This window comes from Ictalurus punctatus, chromosome 13, assembly GCF_001660625.3.
Source record: "Ictalurus punctatus breed USDA103 chromosome 13, Coco_2.0, whole genome shotgun sequence".
NCBI lineage: Eukaryota > Metazoa > Chordata > Actinopteri > Siluriformes > Ictaluridae > Ictalurus > Ictalurus punctatus.
The window spans coordinates 8,115,001-8,141,218 of NC_030428.2; the positions used below are offsets into that span (position 1 = coordinate 8,115,001).

Here is a 26,218-nt window from a genome sequence, read left to right on the forward strand (position 1 = left end):
TAACATCCACCAGCTCTGTGATGTCGTCATGGAGGAGTGGAAGAGGACTCCAGTGCAACCCGTGAAGCTCTGGTGAACTCCATGCCCAAGAGGGTTAAGGCAGTGCGGGAAAATAAGGGTGGCCACACAAAATATTGACACTTTGGGCCCAATTTGGACATTTTCACTTAGGGGTGTACTCACTTTTGTTGCCAGTGGTTTAGACATTAATGGCTGTGTGTTGAGTTATTTTGAGGGGATAGCAAATTTACATTATTATACAAGTTGTACACTCACTACTTTACAATGTAGCAAAGTGTCATTTCTTCAGTGTTGTCACATGAAAAGATATAATCAAATATTTACAAAAATGTGAGGGGTGTACTCACTTTTGTGAGATGCTGTATATTAGCTTCTAATGCTGTAAAATGAACTGTTAGCATATTCATTTAATGAAACTGTAGAGCGACTGGCAAACCCCAACTATATGTGGACGTAATGACTATGATAATAAATATTAGCCAGCTCATTAAACTTAAATATATGATAAAAGCATATGGATATGATGTGTCTGTCAGCTACATTAAATGCTACTGTCTTCATTTTGAAAGCTTGTTTAGGCTAATACTCATTGTTTTACCATTTTAATTAAGTTAAAATAATCTTAATATATAAACTGTGCTGACTGCCTATTTACTCCACAATACATGTTATTAGAACTTCTCTTCATTTTGACATTGTTTTTGTGATGTTGAATGAGACGTTTGACATTTTTAATAGTCAGAAATTACAGAAAGGCCTGCATAATTGACTATTAAAATACCATGTGATTCTGTCATGTACTGTATAGTCTATATGAAGTTTCCAGAGGTATGCCTAACAATATAATATATTTGTGCATGTTCCTGCTCCTGCACTTTCAAACCCTACTGTATAGTATACTGTATGCTGCGTGTGTACAGACCCGTGTATATTTAAATTAATCATTTTCTTTTGATAGGCCATCATAGATGGCTTAGGTGTGCTGCTTAATTTGTCTTTGCAGGAGGCTGAGCAGGCCTTCTTCTCTGGTCCTGATTATCATCACAGATAAGAGTAGAAAATGTATTTTTTTTTTAGTGTTAACAGTATTTCTGTTAACCCAGCAGAGATTATGTTCTCCATTTACTATTTCAGTGAAGTGGAGGAATTTACAGTCGGGGAAATAAGTATTGAACACGTCAACATTTTTTTTCAGTAAATATATTTCCTATGAGGTTATTCACATAGACATCAGTATTAACTCAAGAAATCCGCAAATACAAAGAATTCACAACATTAAAGTCCATAAATAAAGTTATCTGTAATAAAGTGGAATGACACAGGAAAAAAATTCTTCAAGATGCTAAGAAAAAGCAGTTCTCCAAGGCAAGGTAAGGCAGGGAACCAGATGCACCAATCTATAAAAAGGCTTTTCGTTACCAAGGTGTCACACAGAAGCATCTCATGATGGGTAAAAGCAAAGAGCTCTCCCAAGACCTTTGCAACCTTATTGCTGTGAAACATATTGATAGAATCGGATATAGGCGTATTTCAAAACTGGAATCTTCCAGTAAGCACCATTGGAGCCATTATCTGCAAGTGGAAGCAACATCATTCCGTCACCAACCTGCCAAGCACAGGAGCTCCTCGCAAGATTTCTGACCAGGGAGTCAGAAGAATAGTCAGAAGAGTAGCCCAAGAGCCAAGAACCAATCAGAAAGAGCTCCAGAAACACTTGGAGGCAGCAGGTGCCATCATCACAGAGAAACCAATAGGCAATTCCATGGCCTCTATGCCTCTTGCTCACCACGCAAGACTCTAGACTCTACATTACTAGAGAAGGCATGTTGAAGCTTGTTTAAAGTTTGCTATAACTCATTTGGACAAGCCTATGAAATACTGAGAGAGTGTAGCCTGGTCAGAGGAGAGCATAATTGAACTTTTTGGCTGTCATACTACACACCATGTTTGTAGAAGAAATGGCACTGCACATCACCCTAAAAACACTATACCAACAGTGACATTTGGAGGTGAAAGCATCATGGTGTGGGGCTGCTTTTCATCGCATGGTACTGGCAGACTTGATATAATTGAAGGAACAATGAATGGAACCCTTTACCACAAGATTCTTGAGAACAATCTGCTGCCATCCACCAGGATGATGAAAATGAGACATGGGTGGCCTTCCAGCAGAACAAAGATCCAAAGCATACAGCAAAGGAAACTCTCAATTGGTTTCAGAGAAAAAAATTCAAGGTGTTAGAATGGCCCAAATCACCTGACTTGAATCCAATTGAACATTTGTGGAAAGAGCTAAAGATCAAGGTTCACAAGAGGGCCCCCCAGAATCTTCAAGATTTAAAGATAATATCTTTAGAAGAATTGGCCAAAATCACATCTGAATACTGCGGCCGATTAATTTCTTCATACAGGAAGCGTCTTGAAGCTGGCATTACTAACAAAGTCTTCTCCACTAAGTATTAAATAAATTTCAGTTAGCATGTTCAATACTTTTTTTACTGTGTCATTCCTCTTTATTACACATAACTTCATTTATGGACTTTAATGTTTGAATTTATTTATATGTGTGGATTTCTTGAGTTAATACCAAAGTCTGGTGAAAATTTCATGTGACTAGTCTCATTGGAAATATATTTACTGATAAAAATGTTGATGCCTTCAATACTTATTTCCTCCACTTAAATAGAGGGCTACAGAAATAATTGAGGTAAGATGGGAGAACATTCATTTGGTAGGTAGTGCTTTACAATCTGGGCTTTAAATATTTAAGGGTCATGAAAAGTCATATCAATAACATGTTATTTCTATTCAGATTTCTTGCATCTCTCTATTAATTTTTTTCTCAATTCAGAGGGGCTGTATTGACATGAAAGTTTCAAAGAAACACTGTTCCCAAAGCATCAAAATACAATTTTTCCAAAACTTTGAACAGTAAACAATAACAGTAATATGGACATTAATTGTCATGACGAATGATATATATTAATTATATATGTATAGTATATAGTGTGTGTGTGTGTGTGTGTGTGTGTGTGTGTGTGTATGCGTGTGCTCTGTGGTCACTAAGCTCTTTTAAATATGCAATATTTACAAAAAAATTACAGAATTGAACATGTTCAAGTAAATGTTCCTTATTTCATTCACTTTTCTCTCTCACTCCATCTTTCTCTCTCAGGAGTCAGTGAAGACAGAAGTTCTGTCCATGTGGCAACTGATGAACAAATGGGTTTTTTTTTGTGTGTGTGTGTGTGTGTGTGTGTGTGTGTGTGTGTGCAATTGTTATTATTTATTATTTTATAAAATATAAAATATACACAATCTTGAATCTGCCCCCAGAGTCATGCCCTACTGAGATCAGTAGTGACTGAAAAGGCCATAGCATATGCTTCCTTCTTTATTTTACTTGATTAGATAATTATGCCAATTAGTCACACAAATTGCTCAACATGCAGCTCTTGAAGCAACCAAGTTGACTTGGAAGAAAGGAAGTAGTATTTGGGTGTCATAAACCTTTAAAACTATAAATATTTGGTGGAAATACTGCTTTGGTTGCACATTTTTCGATCCTTCAAATCTTGGGTCCTAGAAATGCGGTCCTAGGATTGTGGTTCTCCATTTCGATAGGTGGCGCTGTCACAAAAAACTAAAAAACACATTTTTTATCTCAAAATGTGCTATTGTTTTTAGATGCTATCAGATTGTTTTTCTTATTTTCATTAAGGGTGTCAATAATTCTGCAGGGCACTGTATTTCAATCTTGGATTTTAGACGTGATCTGTGTCCACATAAATGTCCAATCATGCTGAAAATATTGGTCCCGACTTTAAATACTCATAACGTTAATTTTTATGTGTGAGGCAGCCCTTAATCAGCTGTCAGAAACATTTCTGTTCAGAAATCTATATATATAGTAGAATATGTCAGAATGTTACCATTTGAAGGGGTTTCCAGAGTATTAGGCTCTTAGACTACTTTAAAGCAATTTAGAAGCAGGAAATATCAGTGCTTCATATGTAATAAACCATGGTATCAGGGTATTTGGACACTTTTCATTTTGCTGCCTACACCTTATGGATTTTTAACTTAGCTCAGACACGACAGACCTACGCTGACCTTATTTAGTTGATAATATCTTTCATGGAATTGCATGTTTTTGATGAAATGAGGTTTTAATCCAAGAGCAGTGGTGCATTTTCTATTGATTACTCATTTAATCTTACTGAAAGGACATGTACTTGTCTGGATACATACCCTCTTTTAGTCTGTGATGGTTTGTGCAGGTTCATGTCCTCCTGTTCTGTTAAAGCACACTACACTGATTAAAAGCTTTAGGAGTGTGTACTCTGTGCAGTTGTGTGCATCAGTGTATGTGTGTGTGAAAAGTAGACTTGTATGAGCCTTTTTACTTTGGGAAATGTAGTTGGAGTATATGAGTGCCCTGAGGGAACAGGGGCCATTGTTTTATCGACTAGTGCTGCTCTTCTTAGACTTAGACATGCCTCCAGCGGGATCCTTTAAGACCACATGAGGCATGAGGAAAGTCTTGTCTTCATTCCCTTCTGCACATGTGGGAAAACATTTCCGTATGTCTATAACAGATGTTGCGCTCTTCCTCCCATCTTCCTCAAGGACGTTGTATCCCTGCCTCCAACCTCTGACAAAAACATTGTCATTCCACATCCTTTCTCGTCCAAGGGTGTTGTTGCTCCACTGCTCATCTCCACCAGGGACATTGTCACTCCTTCCCTCGCCTCCCATGAGGATGCTGTTGCTCTGTTGCTGTTGAAAAGGATATTTCAATCGCCTCCCGTCTCTACTGAAGACATTGTCACTCTGCCTCTGCTGTGGACATTGTCGGTCCTCCACCGCTGAGGACATTGTTGCTTTGTCTCCTGCTTCTGTGGAGGACATTATCGCTCTGTCATGCTTTCGTAGAGGACATTAGCACTCTGCTCCTACCGAGGACATAGTCACTGCGCCTCCCGCTTCGACCAAGGACATTATCACGCCACCTCTCTTGAGGTCATTATAGCTGTGCCTCCCACCTCTGCTGAGGATGTTTTCACACTGCCTCCCGCTTACACGAAGGACATTATCATCTGCCTCTGCTCTGGATGTTGTCACTATGCCTCCAAACTCCAAATAGGATGTTGTTGCCCTGCCTTCATTCTCTCCTGAGTACATTGTCATGTCACCTCTTTTGAAGATGTGATTGCTCTTCCTCCATTCAGGATTCTCTGATTCCCACCTCTGTCAAGGTCATTGTTGCTCTGCCTTCCATTTCCGCCAATGGCTTTGTTGCTCCATCTTTACTGAGAACCTGGTCGTGTCTTCTGGTTAATGCCAAACTCCAGTCTTTGTTCCACCTCTGGACAATGTATTAATGGTCCAGGACTCACTTCATGTCCATGTAATCATGATTCAGAAGCAGTTTATCAGAATGACCATGTCCTCTATGTTTAAGGAAGGTTCTGCCATAAACTCCCTCTCTCAATGTGCATTGTGTTTTCCAGCCCAGCAAGCGCTACTTATGTGCTATTGTTTTAGTTTTTTGCTCTTGGTCATAACATGTTCATGCTTTTTGGTCCTTGTTTTTGCTTTTTTCCTGCGTTATGCATTTTGTCATTCTAGTTTCACTGTGTGCTTTCTTAGTTGTGTGCTACAATTTAATTATTTTATTAAAACCTTTGAGCATTAGTATCATCCATCCATCCATTTTCCATACCCTACACAGGGTCGAGGTGGAGCCTGGAGCCTATCCCAGGGAACTCTGGCACTAAGGTGGGGAAACCCTCAACAGGGTGAATTAGTATCATGTTTCCACCAATCTGCAGTGTAACAATTTGTTCCATATTAATGACTGTCTTCCAATTCATCTAATTAACAAGCTAGGTAAAAAAAAAAAATCAATTTGCTCATGTGTTCATGCATAATCTCCAGCAATTCTCAAGCCTTTGGAAAAGTCTACAATTAAATGGGCATCCATGACGTGGTTCATGATGGATTACATTGAGCTCGACTACACTGCTGTTAACACTCAGGTATACATTGGGTACTTTGAAAGAAAAGTGTTCTGCTGTACTGTGTTGACACAGTGAAGGTTTATAACTTGGCTGTTTTGACTAATAGCTGAGAAAGCCAGTGGTTGTGGAGTGAGGAGTCAGACTCATTGTGCAATGTTTGGATTAGCTCTGCTGATAGCATCATGCCAGTAAATGTGTGTATGTTTGAAGTTCTGTGCATGCTATGTGGCCTCTTTATGGGTCAGCGGACTTAATAGCGGTGTTGCTTAGCTGTTGTTTATATTAGTGTCTACCTGGGTCTTAACTGACGGTAAGTGAGAAAGTACAATGCCATTAGAACCTGACCTGCTTAAATCTAAAAGATATTTAATTAGTGAAGCAATTTATTATCCCATAGCACTGTTGAATTCTTAAATCTGATTAGTAAGAAAGTTTTTATAACAGCATGACTCTGACAGGCCAATCACATGTTTAAATTATTGTGTTCATTCTAATACATAACATTCATAGGAACATTGTTGTTTCTGTCAGGTTTTCTGTCAGAAAATGTTTATTTAACATTTATGTAAGGACTCTTCAATGTCAGCTTTGTAATGGTCAGTTAATTTTTACTTCAGGACAGAGAACTTTGTGCTTGCAGTTCCCTTTCAAAGAGAACTCAACGTTGCATGAGCTTCTCGCTGTAGGAAGTGTCCTCACGCGCAACCTGTATCTGAATCCTGTGTAAAATCATGCCTATTTATTGGTGATGTGGCATTTCGTGCGCCGCGTAAAACGGCACCTGTAAGCTACGTCATCAGCTTTATTATCTGCAGTGAAGATCTGTGTGAACATTCCTAAAAGCTCTTCTATTTTTTTCAGAAAATATATATCTTTACTTTTATGTTTCTAACCTCTTTAAGAGAATGAACCGTAGAGAGTTAGGGAAGTGTGTTACTCCCTGCTTCTGTTTCATTACAGGGGAGGATGGACCCACTTTTTGTGTGAAGTGTTTGGGAGTGAAGCATGCGGCAGCAGTCCTTGAGGTAGCTGACTATGCGCATTGTGAACGCTTCACATTTAAGCAGCTCAGCTCTGTATGTGCTCTCTTCTCAGCCAAAGAGAGTTTGGTTTTGGGGCTCTGGTTCGGCCACTGCTGAGGCAGCCAGCCGGCTCAAATCCTGGGGATCCCATATGGATCTGGAGGAGAAACCGGAGATAGCATGGCTCTATCTCTTGCTCTGTCCTCCGGATCCGACTCTCAACTTCTGCATTTTGGAGTTTGCATAGCAATTTCTCTTTCCGATATGGAGAGTCAACCCACCCTCTCTGACTCCGAGGAGTCAGAGGGGGGAGCCAGTGCACTAAAAATGGAGAGCAGCTCTCAATCCTATATAGAGCAGCTTGAAGTGATCACTAGGGCTCTTGATAAGATGAATTTAGACTGGCCCAAGGAAGAGGAAGTGACTCACAACAGGCTGAACGAGCGTTTTCTCTCCAGTGAAAATAAATCTCCCTCACACCACAGAAAACTCCCCTTTTTTTCAAAAGTGCATGACAACCTATCAGCGTTCTGGGGAAAACCATACACCAGCCATGTTTATAACCCCACGACAATGACCAGTAATGGGTATTTGGCTATGCTAAAGGTGGAGGAAGCTCTTGTGAGCTACCTCTCTCCATCGATGGCAGGGAAATTAGGGGAGTTGGCTTTGCCATCAAAGCCATTTAAGACCACCTCGGTGTTGGTAGGCCAGCTCGAATATGGTTCTCAGAGAAAATATCTCTGCTCGACGGCACTCCATGCGAGATTCCTGTCTGCAGGGATCTACTCTCTCAAGCCGGCCGGCTGATTTATCACCCTTGGCCAGAACTATGGAAAGTGTGGACCTGGCCCCTCAGGGGCCCCAGCTCCTAGATTGTGGTCTCACAACTGAGGTTGTAGAGGCCATTTTGAACACTAGAGCACCATCCACGAGGAAATTGTATGCGCTCAAGTGGTGCCCTTTTTTCTCATGGTGTGAGGAACGTCAGCCAGACCCAGTGAACTGCGCAATAGCTACACTCCTGGAGTTCTTACAAGGACGTTTCTCAGCAGGGTTTGCGATTTGGGCATAGGGTCTCCTTCCACTATGGGGGTCGCCTCCTTGCAGGCTTTGTCCAAAGTGGTACCATTACAGGATGTGTGTGCTCTGGCGGGATGGTCACGCAACATCTCGTTCCCTTCTCAGGGACTTTGCATTTTACCTTCTTTGATACTTTGTTTATTAGCTATACATATACAAGAACGACATATGCTCCCAAATCATAGCACACGTTAGACATTTTAATAGTTTGGACCTTTGGGTGGAGAAAATGTTAGTGGGCTCTTGTGTAAATCTCCTTGTGAATATGCTCTGTAACAATGCATTTGATAAATTTTGCCACATGTTTAAATTAATAGATAAAATGTTTAAATATTTGGTTTAATTATGAAACATTGAAAATATATGATTGGGCTCGGATCTTTTGAACAGGCCATACCCTCAGTATGATGGAGTTGGTATACTCGTTCCCACAGGGTGAAGCTCACGCAATATTGAGTTCCCTTAGAAAGGGAACGTCTGGGTTGTAACCCTGTTCCCTGACAATGTAACAAGATGCTGCAAAGCTTTGTGATACTGGTATATGCCTGTGAACCGCGTCTTCGCTTCAGATAATACAGTGCATCCGGAAAGTATTCACAGCGCTTCACTTTTTCCATGTTTTGTTATGTTACAGCCTTATTCCAAAATGGATTAAATACCTTATTTTCCTCAAAATTCTACAAACAATACCCCACGATGACAACATGAAAGAAATTTGTTTGAAATCTTTGCAAATTTATTAAAAATAAAAAGCAAAAAAAGCACATGTACATAAGTATTCACAGCCTTTGCCATAACACTCAAAATTGAGCTCAGGTGCATCCTGATTCCACTGATCATCCTTGAGATGTTTCTACAACTTGATTGGAGTCCACCTGTGGTAAATTCAGTTGATTGGACATGATTAGGAAAGGCACACACCTGTCTATATAAGGTCCCACAGTTAACAATGCATGTCAGAGCACAAACCAAGCCATGAAGTCCAAGGAATTGTCTGTAGACCTCCAAGACAGGATTGTATCGAGGCACAGATCTGGGGAAGGGTACAGAAACAAGAAGTTTGGAACCCAACAGGACTCTTCCTATAGCTGGCCGCCCGGCCAAACTGAGCGATCAGGGAGAAGGGCCTTAGTCAGGGAGGTGACCAAAAACCCGATGGTCACTCTGATAGAGCTCCTGCATGTCTCTGTGGAGAGAAGACAACCTTCCAGAATAACAACCATCTCTGTAGCACTCCACCAATCAGGCCTGTATGGTAGAGTGACCAGACAGAAGCCACTCCTCAGTAAAAGGCACATGACAGCCCACCTGGAGCTTGGTAAAAGGCACCTGAAGGACTCTCAAACCATGAGAAACGAAAGATTGAACTCTTTGGCCTGAATGGCAAGCGTCTGGAGGAAATCAGGCACCACTCATCACCTGGCCAATACCATCTCTACAGTGAAGCATGGTGGTGGCAACATCATGCCATGGGGATGTTTTTCAGCGGCAGGAACTGGGAGACTAGTCAGACCGAGGGAAAGATGAATGCAGCAATGTACAGAGACATCCTTGATGAAAACCTGCTCCAGAGCGCTCTGGACCTCAGACTGGGGTGAAGGTTAATCTTCCAACAGGATAATGACCCTAAGCACACAGCCAAGATAACAAAGGAGTGGCTACAGGACAACTCTGTGAATGTCTTTGAGTGGCCCAGCCAGAGCCCAGACTTGAACCCGATTGAACATCTCTGGAGAGATCTGAAAATGGCTGTGCACCGACACTCCCCATCCAACCTGATGGAGCTTGAGAGGTCCTGCAAAGAAGAATGGGAGAAACTGCACAAAAATAGGTGTGCCAAGCTTGTTGCATCATACTCGAAAAGATGAGACTGTAATTGGTGCCAAAGGTGCTTCAACAAAATATTGAGCAAAGGCTGTGAATACTTACATGTGCATGTGCTTTTTTCTTTTTTATTTTTAATAAATTTGCTAAGATTTCAAACAAACTTCTTTCACGTTGTCATTATGGGGTATTGTTTGTAGAATTTTGAGGAAAATAATGAATTTAATCCATTTTGGAATAAGGCTGTAACATAACAAAATGTGGAAAAAGTGAAGCGCTGTGAATACTTTCCGGATGTACTGAAGAAGCTGGTGAGTTTACAGGCGCCGTTTTATAGTCATGTGATGTGCGAAATGCCATGTCACCAGACCACGGCAGACTTCAGATACCGGCCACACGTGAGGGCACTTCCCACAGTGTGAAGCTCACTCAACATCTCATTCCCTTCTCAGGGAACAGGGTTACCCCAGACAATTTCTCTGTAATTTAACAAATTGCACTTTTTTGTCATATTAACATCGCAGAGGACAAAAATGAGAGACTGGTTAAGAGAATGATTATTTGTAGCAGCTACAACTGATAAAACCTTTTGATGTGCCATGTTTTTTTTTTTAATAAATAAAATAATAAAGTAATCTCCTGCAAATCAATGTGGTATAAAAGGAAACACTTTGGGTATGTTGATATTGGAAAATAATCAGCTTCAGGGGGGTAACAATAAGTCTGCTTCACATCAGACTGCATCCCACAACCCCATTGTTGATTGTTTTCATATAGCAGCACACCAGTCATGTTTCATTTTTCACTTAGTCAATCTTTGGGCATTAGAGGCACAGGAATGAGAAACTTCATTCATTTTTATTTTGTCAGTAAATTGAGCTAAAGGTATGCAATTCTAAGTACAATTTTTATGTTTAGCCAGAATAAAAAAAAAGAAAGAAAAGAAAATCAGTATCTGATCAAATAAGTGATCCTAATGGCATACTTTTCTTTTACATATCCTGTATTCCTTTTTGCCAGTGTACATGTTTAATTCAGAGATTTGCCCTACTCCAATGATTCTCCCTTCAAACCCCAAAGTGTGTCCTGGTGTCAGCTCTACTAATAAGACGAGACTTTCTTTACAACAGCATGGCGAGGTCCAATCCGGAATGTGCCACTTTCATTTCCAGTCTGTTGTGCTCACTTTCCTGAAGAATGTGCTCTATGATTGCTTTCAGATGGCAAGGTGGAGGTGACCAAGGAGGGCATGAAGCTGTGCACCATGGGACCAGGCAAAGTGTTCGGCGAGCTGGCGATCCTCTACAATTGCACACGTACTGCCACTGTTCAGAGTGAGTGAGCACGGCACATTGACGCATCACCCATACACACACACACACACACACACATACACATTGAAATTTCCCTACAACTTCATGAATTGACTGTCACCATGGAAACCTGGTAATGTAGTTTTGGCAGTTACTTTCAAGAGTAACTATGGAAACATACACACACACGCAGCCTAGCAGATCTCTGGACTCTACTAGGAATAATGACATCTGGACTGAGATGGCCCAAATTCCTCGGCACACAGCTTTTTCAGTGGGCAGTAACAATTTTATTATTATTATGTTTTTTTATTATTTCTAAATATATTTTATATACAAACATACAAATGCAAAAAGCAATCACTTCTGCTTGTCCTCTTGCCATCCATATACATGTCACATACGTTGTATAATTTGTATTATTTAGACAAATAATTAGCATTGATGGAGCACAGTGGAGCTGATTTTTCCCCTCATTACACCAAACACTTTCAGATATTTTATTGATACTCACTGGTCAGTGCACATTGTTTTGTATAAATAAAATCAGTTATGTCTTCAGTGCATAAAAGACTCATGATTATCAAATATAAAAACTAGTCTATTCAGTTGTAAAGCCCTGAAATGTGTGTCTAAGGGAGAAGGTGAGCGTGGATGTTCACATTTTGTGTGGTTTTGTAAACGACAGCAGGTCTGACAGTGTGTTGAGATATAATGATGGGAATTCCCAATGCAGCCATCAGCTTACCACCAAGAAGCATATTTTGACAATGGGAGCTGAAGATCTTTTTTTTTTTTTTTTGTCTCATACGGCTCTGTGTTGCAAAGGACAAATTTATTCCTCTCTCTCTCTCTCTCTCTCTCTCTCTCTCTCTCTCTCTAACAAAAGGTTTTATATTGTGTTTTCACTGAGCTGTTTTTGCATTTCAAAAAATGTCAGATTAAAAAACAAAAACAAATTTTAATCACAAAAGGGACAGTAGGAAAAATGAAGACAACCAGCATGTCACAGACCTACAGACAGGTCAGAGAGCGCTTCCAGTGATTGTTTTGCAATAGTTTGACATTTTCCAGATGATATCTGGGCATCTGGCTTTCTATAGTGAGCAGCATGGAAACCTGAACAAGTATAAATAGTGTCTAAACCATAAACTCCCTATGAAAGAGGTGTGTGTCCTGACATTTCTCCCAGAGGTTAATTCTACTTTAGTAATATTTGGATGGGATAGGATTTCCAGATATAGCTATATCTGTTAATGTTGCCGGAAGATGCCCGCAGTATTATGATTATGTTTGATTTGAACGGGATTAGTTATCTCTGTATAAATCACAGAGATGAGAGTGTCTTTGCTAAGTATGCATGGCTTTGACATTTATTATAATTGTTTGTTGTAGGCCTTATCTATTATTAGTAGGTCACCTGACCATAACATACAGTGGAGTCCAAACCTGAGACCACATAGAAAATCTGGGATTTTTTTTTCCGTTTAAAACTGGAAATAAACAAAAGGTTAGAATTTTGAAATATTTAAAACAATGAATGTAAATGTTCAATATCTTGAATATTTAATAATCAGGATGCTGAGTCCCTATTGAAATATAAGTAAATGTGTGATATTGACCATGTTAAGTCCTTTATACAAATGGGCAGGTTTTCCTCATCCTAATCTGTTCTATTGAAGCATGTGTTCAGATGACACACCAACAGATTTCATCTAAAATTGATCATAAGGTTTTGCACAAACTTGGATATTTGCCAGCTCGTGTGCACAATGTCAGTAAAGCAAAAAGGGGTTGTACCATATACTAAGAAACTCTGAAATTTATGTAAATATTTCAAAGATTCTACTGTTCACTCAAGATGTTTTCAATAATTTAATTTGTAATAAAATTGTTGCATTAAATTAGAAAAGAATGCAAAATAGAAACGTTTTCACTAATGATTTTGTTTTATTAATTACCCATTAACAAGGTCAATAATGCTTGAAAAACTGAATTAAGAACTGTAAATAAACCTAACTAGGCATGTTCTCTGCTATGTGTTGAACAGCACTGGAGATAATTGTCATACTTGTAGAGTGAAGTAGCCCTAATAAACAACACATTTTATTAATGTGTTTAATTTATTAACACTTATTAATTTAAGTTCTGTTCATATTTTGTGAGCAAAGATATTCTGGGCACTTATCTGTTTGGCAAGCATGGACAAGGACAGCTAAGATGCATCGCAGAAAGATTTTTTGTTGTCAGACAGCATTGGCTATATTGGTTCCTATATGAATACACAATAGGCTTAAAAGAAACACATAATAAGAAACAACAGTTTCTTTTTGTCAGTCTTAAAACAGCAAACACCACACTTTTTAATGTCCAACTCGGTTGAAATCTATCGGCCACTTATGATACCTATTGTCAGTCGTCCCAAGCCTACTTCCTGCAGTGGTTTTATACTGAAGGCAAAGCACAAAACCTCTTTTCCCACAGGATTTCATAGGAAACCAAGTCACCTTGGATAGGATATACCATATATTACGTGGGGTTATTTCTACAGGTCATGCAGTCTGTAAAAAAAAAAAAAAAAAAAATTACTGACATGATGTATTCGGATGGGACTTAAATCCTAGATATACTCTGGTAATAACTGCGTTACATAATGTAAATAATTACATACAAAATTCAATCTAAAATAAAATAAAAATAGGTTTTTTTAGTTTGTTTTTTTCTGTGTCTTTTATGAACATTTTTGGTTTCTTAAACAACAGTTTAAGTGACCAAAGCTCACAGGAACAACATATTTCAAAAATTACACAGTACTATGTAGCAGCAAGACCCTGCCCCCTAAAGTTTAAGTTTAAACCCCGTTAATCAGTTAATTATAAGCCTGATATATATATATATATATATATATATATATATATATATATATATATATATATATATATATATATATATATATATATATGTATATGTATTCCAAGCTGATTTTTCTCCATGGAACTTAGATCTTAGATGTGCATTGTTAATTTTTTTTTTACCTGCACCTAAAACACCCTTATCATTTCGTATCATTCCTGCTGGTAGATAGCCTAGGTATATAATTTTAAAAAGTGTTCTGTGTCTCTAGGTCCAGTATATCTCCAAATACTGACTCCTAATAGGTTAGCATTTTGCACTGCCAGAATTACCTAATCCCACAGAATAATCTGGAATTTATGGGGTTTGTCTGTTGTATATAAATTGTCACTCAACCTGAATATTAGTTTTTTATTTTTACCCTATTTTCTCACACCTTTGTCATTTGCCAATTTCCATCCACTATCCTTTTCGAACTGCTGCTCATTCCTCAGTCCTGGAGGAAAGCGCTAACTGTCCTCATCAGCATACATGAGCTCACTGATGTAACACCATCCCTGACACCTCGAGAGCATGGCCAATTATTCGCTCTTGGACACATGGCCACAGATGGTTGCGGCATCATCAGGATTTGAACTCCCCATCTCCAGAAGGATCACCTGGATTCCTCCATGTGCTCGTGTGCATGCATGGCGAGACCTGCCAGCAAAGTCACAAAGAAATGAGTGGCTCCTATGTGTCACACAATTCATTGGTATGAAGCTAGATTAATTGAGAATGCTATACATTCTGTCAACCCAGTGTGTGGGGAGCAGTCGAATTCAGGCAGGTTGCTATATGTAGTATCTGCTCCTTTGGAGGATTGCTGACAGCAGCTGCAGCAGCAGTAGTTCACTAAAGTTTGCTGGAACTAAGAGTCTATCGAATGCGAGTTATCAGCCTGCAGCTAGCTCCCAAATACCACCGACAGAGACAAAGGTGTGCCGTTTCCTCATGACATTGTGGAATTCAACATGTAAGTCTCCTTATCCAATTTATTCATAAAATGCTTTTAATTTTCTGTCCTTATATCTTAAAATACCTTTCCTTTCTGTCTAATTGTTTGAGCAAGAGGTTAAATATATAGCGTAAATAATGCAAAGAATAGAAGATAAACACAATTTTCAGATAACAACTTATCATTATTCCTAGTATATGTTTTGAGTTTGGGTCCTTATGTATTTAGTTAACTTTAAAATCAAAACACAGATTTTTCAATGGGTTCTGTGTTTATAAATACAAGCAAACTTGATAACTCCTGCAAAAAATAAAATGTGCAAGCTTATTTACTAACAGAATCTATGGAGGCATATATTGTTCACATGAGTAAAATAGTACATTTTGTCCATCTTGAATATGCAGTTTGGGGTGTGTCTGCCAAAAGGTGCAAATTACAGGGTGATGTTTCTGTAAAGTGATTTGTAGTTTATAAAGCAAATTATTATATTTGAAGGGCAGGTATTACATTTGTGGAAACTTATAATAAACTGCAGTAAAACAATGACAAAGTTTCTTAAAATGATGACTACTGTGGCAAAATTGGTTTCATATTAGATATTCACCACACATTTGCTTGCCATTCACATATTCATCGCACGATCACATAGCGCTCTGTTTAAATGCCAACAGCATTAAACAAAAGTTTAGAAAAGGATTTCATTCACATATACCTTATTAACATAAACACAAGTCTACACTGTTTTATTCACTTATTCATATTTTGAACATCCTCTTGCCCTTAGCAGGTGTTTCACTTGAGTTTCGGTTTCACTCTTCTGGGAGTTTCTTTGACACCAGAACTCACCACAGCTCCAGAGAACAATTAGCACACCAAAATAATTATTTACGTTTGGTGTCCTCCCTGTATTTTCTTGTAAACTTTATCTCATCACACACTCCGTATTAAATTAACACTGTGTATTCTGCATTGTACTAAAAATTTATTAAAATAAAATGTTTTATTTTATAATCTATTCTGTGATTAGGATTAATAGTTGTTTGGTAATGTTTAGATTTAAATAAACGTTTTTAATGTTAACTTCTGCCTGACATAATCTAAATCTTTAAGTCTTTTAATTTTATAAACAAAAATGGAGGCACACACTTTAGTCTTTTTTGGGGATTAAGATCAGTCAGAAAGCACTACACAACTGTTTGACTTTACCTTCTTTTGGGATGGCTGAACATGGCTCACTCCCATTGATCTACTTTTTTTCTGTGTTTACTGATCTAGATCCTTGAAGCTTTTCCCGTATATGGTTTGTTTTGCAGCTTTTTGGGTTTGAAGGATTCTTGCCTGTTAGATGGCAACACAGGCCTTGGGTGGTTTTGGGACTACATTTCTTCTGTCTTTTGCCACCTCTCTTTGGTCTTCTGATGTTGTAAAGTATGCCAATGAAATGGTATATGTTCGAGGGTGAGAAGTGTGCCAGTGGATATTTATGCTGTTATTGTCACAACAGCTGTTTAGTTTATATTTGAAACCTTTACTTTAGCCAAATGTTAAGCTGGCTTTACACTATGTCATTTTTGGCTCGATTTTGCTGTCAGGGACAAAAATTACACATTGCAAGATAATTATGTAATTGTGAGTTGAGATTGGAAGTCTTAGATTGCATACTGTAACATGCTCACACTTCAACCATAGACAGCCAATGACAAAGTTATGGCAGTTTCAGGAATTTCTGATTCAAATCTCATTGTGTGATTGCCGCTACAATGCTCGACTAAAAGCCACCAATATCAGTACTCCATACAATTACATGAAAAATCATGGGATAGCTACAAATATTCTCATGGTGATGGCAAAACATAAATACAATATGCAAACAGACAGACAAAGTTCACTTTGAAGAATTTTTCCATGTATGTGACCCCGTTTTCTGCATAAGCCTGATTGATGACATAAACAGAGCATAGTCATTTTACTTAATCTCAGGTCTATCATTAGAGGGTCTTCTTCATATCATATAATCTAACATGGAGAACACATTAGCGCACAGTCTGTAAAATTTAACCTAGATTTTAATGGGATCTTAAAGTATAGTGTGACAAGAAATAATCTTAAAAGATGCTGTATTCACTTAAGCCACTTATTTAGTGTATACTGAGCTTAACGCACTTTCTGCTTGAATATAACAAGCTTTTGGTTATCTTTGCACATAGCACAAACTATTTACTGCACTCATTAACTAAACACCTACAGCCAGGATAGCTTCTCACATCACAGATACAATTTATGGACAGAAATAATTAACATAATCTTTTCTTGTATTTGTTCCACTTTAATTATAACATGGCTGGTATAAGCATAACAAGTTTAACATTTCAACAAAGAACAAGGACAGGTTTCATTATATAAATATTCAGTTTAACCACCCTATTGCTTATCCAATGCTTGCATATTTCGTCTGAGTTGTGGAGATGATCACAGGCAAAAAGATGTTTTTTTCAGAAAAATGTTAAAATCAGGCTTATTGTGTCAGTGGGAAACAAGGGTCATAAAATAAATCAAGGCTGTATTGTTTTGACATAAATGTATTGAAATATTTAAAAAAAAAAAAAAAAAAAAAGTTTGCTGCTGGAGAAAATAGCTTTGAAGTGAGTGATGCAAAAATAATAACTACCTTGCTTATTCCAGACATAATGAAATAAAAATGTAATACCTTCCCTTTCTCCATACATAAGCAAAAACAGGAGAAAAAAAAATCCATGATTTGCAAAAGAAAAGACACGTTCCCTTTCAAAGGGAACTTTGACGTTGCGTTTAGCATAACACTATTGGAAGCACCTCTCGCGCGTGACCGGTATCTGAAGCTTGTGTAAAATCATGCCTATTTATAGGCCTGCCATGATCAGGTGACGTGGCAATTAAGCGCGTCATGTGATTATAAATATGGCACCTGTGAAGCGCGCCATCAGCCTTTATTATGTTCAGCGAAAGACTGCATGTCAGTTGTTTGTGTAACGAAACAAAAAGACGCTTCATTTCCTTGCTATCTTTTTTCAAAATTTCAGAACTTTTCTATCCCTTAAAAAAAGAGAAAAAAAGGAATGAGCGAGAGAGAAAAATATGAGTGAGAGAATTCAGGAAGTGTGTTACGGCTTGCTCCCGTTTCATCACGGGGAATAGTGCACACTTTATGGGTGAAGTGTCTAGGGATGTAGCATGTGATGGCAGCCTCGAGAGGCTGCGCATGGTAATACCTACATTAAGCAGCTCGGCTTGCGACTCGCGCTCTTCTCAGAAGCCGAAGCGAGTTGGGTTTCAGAGCCTCGTGGATCTGGGCTGCCGAGGCAGCTAGCCGTCTCAGGTTTGGGGGATCTCTTATGGATCCGGAAGAGGAGTCAGAGATGAGCGCTGCTCTATCTCTTGCTCTGTCTTCCGGGTTCACGACTCCTCCTTCCGCTATAGAAAGCCAAAGGGGAAAAAAAAACACACACACACACAAAAATAATAGTAATAATTCCTCTCTGACTCCGAGGAGCCAGAAGGATGTGCTAAAAACTGAGAGCAGCATATAAAGAGCTCCTTGAAGTGATTACTAAGGTTGGATGAGCCTTTTTCTCCCCAGTGAAAGTAAATCCTTCATACTGTAGAAACTCCCCTTTCTTCCAGAAGTGCATGACAAAATATCAGGCTTTGGGGGAAAACCATTCATAAGCTGTATTTATAACCACATGATGTTGGATTATTCTGCCATTGTGGGGAATGAACGGCATGGCTATTTAGCTGTGCTGAAGGTGGAGGAGGCGCTTAGGTGCTACCTCACTGAATCGACGGCAGGTAATTAGGGGGGCCGGCTTTGCCATCCAAGCCACCGTGTAAGGCCACCGTGCCATTGGCGGGCAAGACCTATGCGGTAGTAGTCTTGCTTGTGGGTCACTTCAGACAATGACAGTATTGGAGGCCTACCAAGCAGACCTGCTGAGTGAGCTCGACATATCGAGGCATTCAGCCAGTTCCTTCCCTGTTGTCTCGAGCTCACCAGGGCATCCACGAGTGGAGCCAACACTAGTGTGAGGAAGACCCAGAAGGCGAGTATGGCAGCCTGCCAACCCCCGCAGACAGCCAGGGGAACCGGGCGGCCACAGCCACGGCCTGCTACTTGGCCTGATCTGAGAATGGTCATAAAGGCTAAGCAGGGAAAGAAGAGCGGTCCTGAGGGGCCGTGGAGGGACGTATCAGGGGACATGAGGTTGTTAGGGCAGTTAGCCTCCAGTGCTACTGTAGGGCCTCCCTTAGCCAAGGTGGTCCCCAAGTTTTCAGTGTTCTCTGGTCAGCGAGCTGTCACAGGGCAATGGAAATCTGATGCTTTCCCTCCAATAGAATGTGGAATAGTTAACGTCACTAAAAGACCATCTGGCAGCATGGAAACTACTGCCAAAAGTGTCTCCATGGGTTCTGTCTACCGTAGAAAAGGGTTACCGGGCCCAGTTTATAGCACAGACCAGAGCCCGACGTTAGCGCAGGAAGTAAGATCCCTCTTGGACAAAGGGGCCATAGAACATTTACCCCGTTCCCTCAGGGAGGGAGGTTTTTACAGCCGTTATTTCCTGGTCCGCAAAAAATTGGAGTATGTGGCCAATTTTAGATCTGCATCATCTGAACTGTACTCTTCGGACATACAGGTTCAAGATGCTGACGCCCAAACTTTATCGTTCCATAGATCCAGTTTGAGGACTGGTTTGTGACGATAGATCTAAAAGGTGCATATTTCCACATGGGAATATCACTAGCTTTATCCCCTCGCACCTTCACAAAGTGTATGCATGTCACTCTGGCTCCATTGTGACTCCAGGGCATCCGTGTACTAAACTACCTGGATGACTGATTAATTCTAGCACAATCCAGGGAGCTGGCAGTTCAACATCGAGATGTTGTTCTCGCCCACACGAAGAGCTTGGGGCTCAGGTTCAACCTCAGAAAAGTATGCTCTCCCCAATGTAGTGGACAACTTTTCTAGGGGTTATAAGGATTCTACTACAATGAGGGCATTTCTGTCCCCAACATGCGTAGGGTCAATGCTATCAACACTGAGCAAGATAGAGCTGGCTCTTGGGAGACTATTGGCACTCATGGGCCTATTGCATAGGAGACCATCAATGGTGGCTGAGAAGTTGGGGGTTTCGTCCAATGAACAAACCTCTGAGAATAATTGCACGGTCGCACGGCAATGCCTACGTGCTCTGAGAATTTGAGTGTCCCCAGTTTCTAGCCTTGGGTCACACTCTAGGGGTGTCTCTTTAGCACAAGATGGTAATGACAGACACCTTCCTCACAGGCTGGAGCGCGGTCTTAGACAGCTGTCCAGCTCACGGTCTCTGGTGCGGCCCTCATCTGGTGAGGCATATAAATTGCCTAGAAATGTGGGCCATAATTCTATCACTGAAATTCCTTCTTCCTCAATTGAGAGGTCACCATGTGTTTACAGACAACACAACAGTGGTCTCATATATTGACCACCAGGGAGGATTATGGCCGTGCCCCCTGTTCAGGCAGGTGCAACTAATTCTTCTCTGGGCAGAAGGAAAGTTTGTCAGTGAGTGCAAGGTACATTCTGGGAATATGGGGGCAGACATGCTGTTGAGGCAGGGGCTGAGGTCCAGGAATTGGTGGCTCCATCCACAAGTGGTGGAGTCCATATGGCGAGGTTTGCCAAGCGGGACTGCATGTGTTCGCCTTCGAGGAGACCTCACTCCTCCCGTGCAATTAGGGCTGGATGCCATAGTGCACATGTGGCCAAGGTCACATCTTTACGCTGTTCCCTCGTCGCCCTGCTCCCACAAGTTCTAGCAAGAGTTCGCCAAGACAGTCTATGTCTGCTGCTAGTAGCACCTTATTGGCCAGCTCGAATATGGTTCTGAGAGATAATATCCCTGCTAGATGGCTCTCCTTGGGAGATTCCCATCTGCAGGGATCCACCGTAGACCCAGTGAACTAAGCAATAGCTACAGTCCTGGAGCTCTTACAAGAACATTTCTCAGCGGGGTGGGCTCCTTCTACAATCAGTGTTTATGTGGCCGCCATTTTGGCCAGCCATGCCCCTGTTGATGGAGCCTCTGTGGGGCAACATCCTCTAACTCTGAGGTTCATGCATGGTGTCAGGCGGCTGAGGCCCATCTGCAGGCTACGCATACCTTCCTGGGACCTTTCTGTGGTCCTGGAAGGTCTGTCGGGGACCCCATTTGAGCACTTAGAGTCAGCCTCTGAGAAGCTTCTGACTCTAAAGGTAGCTGTTCTCCTCTCCCTGACATCTCTCAAGCGAGTAGGAGATCTACAAGCTCTCTCTGTTGCCCCTTCCCACCTTGACTTTGCCCCTGGATTAGTCAAGGCCTTCCTGTATCCTATGCCAGATTATATTCCTAAGGTGCCTACATCAGTAGTGTTGTAGGCTTTCTGCCCTCCTCCATTCCCCACACTGGAACAAGAGAGAATGCACCTGCTGTGTCCAGTAAGGGCTCCAGTAAGTGTCCAGTAAGTGGAAGCAATCTTGATTGCTTATGAGGCGCGCGGCCTCGCTACGCCTCTGGACATAAGGGCTCATTCCACTAGGGCGGTCGCCTCCGCGAAGGCTTTGTCCAAGGGGTATCCTTACAGGATGTGTGTGCTGCTGCAGGGTGGTCTACGCCACACACATTCATTCATTATTACAGCCTGGATATTCATTCCACCCCGGGCTCGAGTGTCTTGCAGTGACCCTAGGGCTTGGGTCTTTTTGAACAGGCCATACCCTCGGTATGACGGAGTGGGTATTCTCGTTCCCATAGTGTTATGCTACACTCAACGTCGAAGTTCCCTTTGGAAGGTAATGTCTGGGTTATGCATGTAACCCTGTTCCCTGAGAAGGGAACGAGACATTGCGTAGCTTTGTCATACCAGGGCAGGCCTGTGAATTGCGTCTTCACTTCAGATAATGGAGGCTGATGGCGCGGTTCACGGGTGCCATATTTATATCACGCGGCGCGCTTAATTGCCACATCACCTGATCATGGCAGGCCTATAAATAAGCATGATTTTACACAAGCTTCAGATATCGGTCGCGCGAGAGGTGCTCCCCATAGTGTTATGCTAAACACAGCATCTCGTTCCCTTCTCAGGGAACAGGGTTACCCAGACGTTTTCCAGGCAGCGATGAAGGGAATAATTATCTGTTATTTACAGAGTGCAAATAATTCATGTCTGATTTTACACATGCTGATGTTTGTGCTAAAATGGCTCATAAACATGGAAGCATTGAGCTTATATACACAATTACTAAGCTAGCATTAAGGTGTAGTATACAAAGATGAAAGGCTGGCATGTAGCTAAGAATCGACAAAGTACAAAATTAGTAGGAAGCTGATATCTGAAACTGACTGTTAAGCTGGACTGATATAACGAGCCCGGCATTTTCCCTTTTACAAATGCATCTCAAAAAATTAGAATATCGTGGAAAATTTCATTTTTTTCCGTAATTTAATTCAAAACGTGGAACTTTCATATATTCCAGATTCATTACACATAAAGTTAAATATTTCAAGCCTTTTTTTGTTTTAATCTTGATGATTATGGCTTACAGCTCATGGAAGTCAAAAATCCACTATCTCAAAATATTAGAATAAAGAATTTATAATACAGAATATAATACTTGTTTCGAATTATCTTTCTTAACGCACTGCTGGAAGTAATAAAATGTTGTTAAAGTGAACGTTCAGCTCGTTGCACCCAGCAGGCATTTCCAATACATTAAGCGAATGAGTGATTTGTCATAATGAATTGCACAGGTAGGACTGCAAGGGTAGTGATTACCTGAGTTCTTCCTCCCACCTCTCTGACTTTTCGCTCATTAGGAGTGAGGGATGAAGGACTTAAAGCCTCTGAGCCACACAAAGCCACTCCCTTAGATTTCCACTTTTCCTGAGCTACATTTGAGGCATTAGCAGCGAAAGTTTAGAGAGACAAAGAGATGCATCGCCAGCTGCCCGCTCATGTGTTAAGTGCTGCGAGTGCCTCGTTGCCATAGAGACCAGAGGATTTTGAAATTCTCAGGGGAGAGTGTGCATTCCCCCCAACTCGCACCCTACCATTGTGTGAAGCTACCACAATAAATATTAGGTTGTTAATACCACTTTTTTTTTCTGAAAACAGTGCCAGCTGCTTAATTTATGAGAGAAATTGAGGATTTATGTAGAAAAGAGTAAAAAAACGATGCACTCTTTGTCTTTACTGGCACTGGCTGTGATTGCTGGAGTTGTGCCTGGCTGCTGCCTCTGAACTATCGCTTTTATAATTCTGCTTATTTATGTCCCCCCCAGGCACAAGCTTTCACTATAATTGCTATGACACTTATGTTGCGTTTTACAATATATATATATATATATATATATATATATATATATATATATATATATATATATATATTTACATTTTTTTTTATACGGCTACATCCCATTATGAATCCACTGGCACCAGTCTCATCCTCTCTTCCATCTCTTAAGTGACTCTGGCATTAGAGTCCCCATTTCTCTGCATTTATACAACATGTCTGAAGTTTTCTCTGGTTTCATTTGTAGCTACCCAAAAGCCTTTTTCCTCAGCAGCTGCTTTACTTTAATGACATATACTGCTTTGCTCCCAGCATCACTATTTTCATTTTATCTCTGTCTGAAGCAAAGTAATCGGGGACTAATGAAACAGACCAATATCCCACACACCTTTTATATGGGGAATGTGCTTTGATCACATAAGAGCCTTGTGAAATTATTTATTGAAGTATCAGGTTTCCTTAGTACATCACAACTGAACTTTTAAATGAGATTTGATAGGACTCACTTAAAGGTATGTCTGATCTTTGATTTGTGATTTTTTTTTAATCAATGCTGCCTGTGAAGTGTCCTTTTTACCAAGACTTCATAGACCAATGGATGGGTACAAATAAGTTCATGCTTGTTTTATGTCCGAGAGAGCATGCCACAACCATTAAAGCAAAATGATTCAACAAATCTTTTGTTAAAAATGTAGAGAATTATTTTATTCACATGCTTATAAGCCCACACCACTTGCAGCAGGTGGAAGATAGAGATACAAATTGGGAAATTATTTTTGGTCCCTGTACACCTTTGGGTAAAATAAAAAAATTAAAAATACAGTGTTCACAAAACAAAAGCGATAAAGAACCGCTTCGATCTCAATATGCTCCATGTTTGCTTTGTTGTTGTACTAAACTGTTGGGATATTCAAGATTCACCAATTTATTTTGTTCCTCAGATTCCTGCAGTGATGTGGTGACACAACACAAAAAATGTGGTTAAGAAATGTGTTAAGAAATGTGTATAGATTAGCTGGATACATAGGAACATTCAGATAGTTCTTATTCAGGATAGTTCAGTTCCTTGAAAGGTTCCAGAATAGGCCTTTTGCTTGTTTCTATTTTGAATGATGCTGTGAAAACTTGCTTGTGGTTGGTGTATTTATTCTTGGTGGTCTGAGGAAGCATGGCCACCTAACAGCTCTGGAGTCCCTAGTTTGATCCTTGGTTTGAGCTTGGGTTTCTGACCATTCTGAGTTTTGCATGTTTTCCCCATGTTGGTGTGGATTTCTCCCCATGATGCTGTGTAGGATAAGCGGTACAGAAAATTTATGTTTGAGCTAGAGAAGAGCATCATCTGCTGAAGTGTTTCTGGGACCCAAGCTGAGATTGTAACTTCTTGCTTTTCAGTGAATACAAAGTTGTATCAGCACTGATGAATAAATAAAAGTATGACATAAATACTACCAGACCAACACACTGTATAATTTTTCATCACATCAGAAAAATATGGCCTGTCCTGACTATAGAAGCCACATTCTGACAAAGGCTCTAACATTTTTTCTAGCTTTAACTATAGCAACATTGTTGTTACACTTTGATGGTTAGTCACAGTGTATGATTAAATGGTTAACTCATCACTGACTTTTTCAAAATATAGATTAAAATGCATTTCTGCCTATTACCTGTTTTTTTTTTTTTTTTTAACTGAGCAAGTTCCTTACTCCAGAGGTTCTCATCACTTTTGTGTCTGGCTGAAACCCCTTTCCTCTGAACTTCCCCTAAGGGAAGGTTGGCATATTTGATCCTTTTGTTTCCTTTGATTTTTGCTATACAAATACACACAAATATGTGCAAAGATTTTTGTACAAAGAATTCGTTATGAATTTTCTGTAGATTTATTTAATTTTATTAATTTATTTCCACCTGACTTGTGTATTTTTAAATGATCATTTATATTGATACTGTGAAATCATGATATTTTTAGACTACTTTACAGAAAAGAAAAATTCAGTCCATAACACTCATACTCTACTTTTGGTCTCCTTAAAAGAACTGCTATATCTCCTATAATAAATTGGATAAATTTTGTCAAGAAACCCTTGTTCTGACATTCTTGGCATCAAAGGGCTTGGGACCACATTGTCTGCATACCCTGGTCTAGAACTACACCCCTGCTCACCATCAAGCTGTCTGGCATGTGGTCTGAACATGCCAGATCTGAACATGCTGATAAGGTGAAAACCCAGTTCTTAAATGTCCTTCATTCCTAAGTGATGGTATATGCTTACCCATCCACTCCAAATGGCTGTTTCTATTCCTTCCACAAAGGTCTATAGTATCTAAAAACACAGACACACCTCACTGTTTTTCTGTCCATTTCCTAGAATTCAACACAATTATGTACTGTACATCTCAAATTGTACAATTAACTTCTTAGTGACATTGTCTGAAGCTTGTTTGCTAATTGGAAAAACATTGACATACTGCTGTTTTTATCATCTGCTACTTCCAGACATCCTTGAGTGTAATTTAAACCTGTCAGTGTTGTAAGATTACACTTTTACACATTCTTGTGTAGAAGTGTCCCAAAAGTAATAGTTTCTTCAGGCTCATGGTGCAACATAGGCACATACAACAGCACAGTACACTGGACTACATAATGCTGCTAACTAGAGAGGACAACAGAGCAGTATTGGATGGGAGATGCCAGTGCAAATAATTTTTTGTTAACTGTTTGGTACTTGTAG

At 40.0% G+C, this 26,218-nt stretch overlaps 1 protein-coding gene across 4 annotated transcripts in view; it reads left to right on the forward strand.

Moving 5' to 3' along the window:
• The window catches only part of prkg1b (protein kinase cGMP-dependent 1b), a 253,290-nt gene that overhangs the window by 68,992 nt on the left and 158,080 nt on the right, over window positions 1–26,218 (forward strand). For 3 of the 4 annotated variants that reach the window (XM_017484346.3, XM_017484347.3, XM_017484345.3), the window contains exon 3: window positions 11,194–11,307. In XM_017484346.3, the coding sequence (XP_017339835.1) occupies window positions 11,194–11,307 (114 nt within the window). Of the gene's footprint in view, window positions 1–6,189; window positions 6,355–11,193; window positions 11,308–26,218 lie in introns of those variants that run through there. The other variant, XM_053684829.1, reaches the window with a different exon arrangement.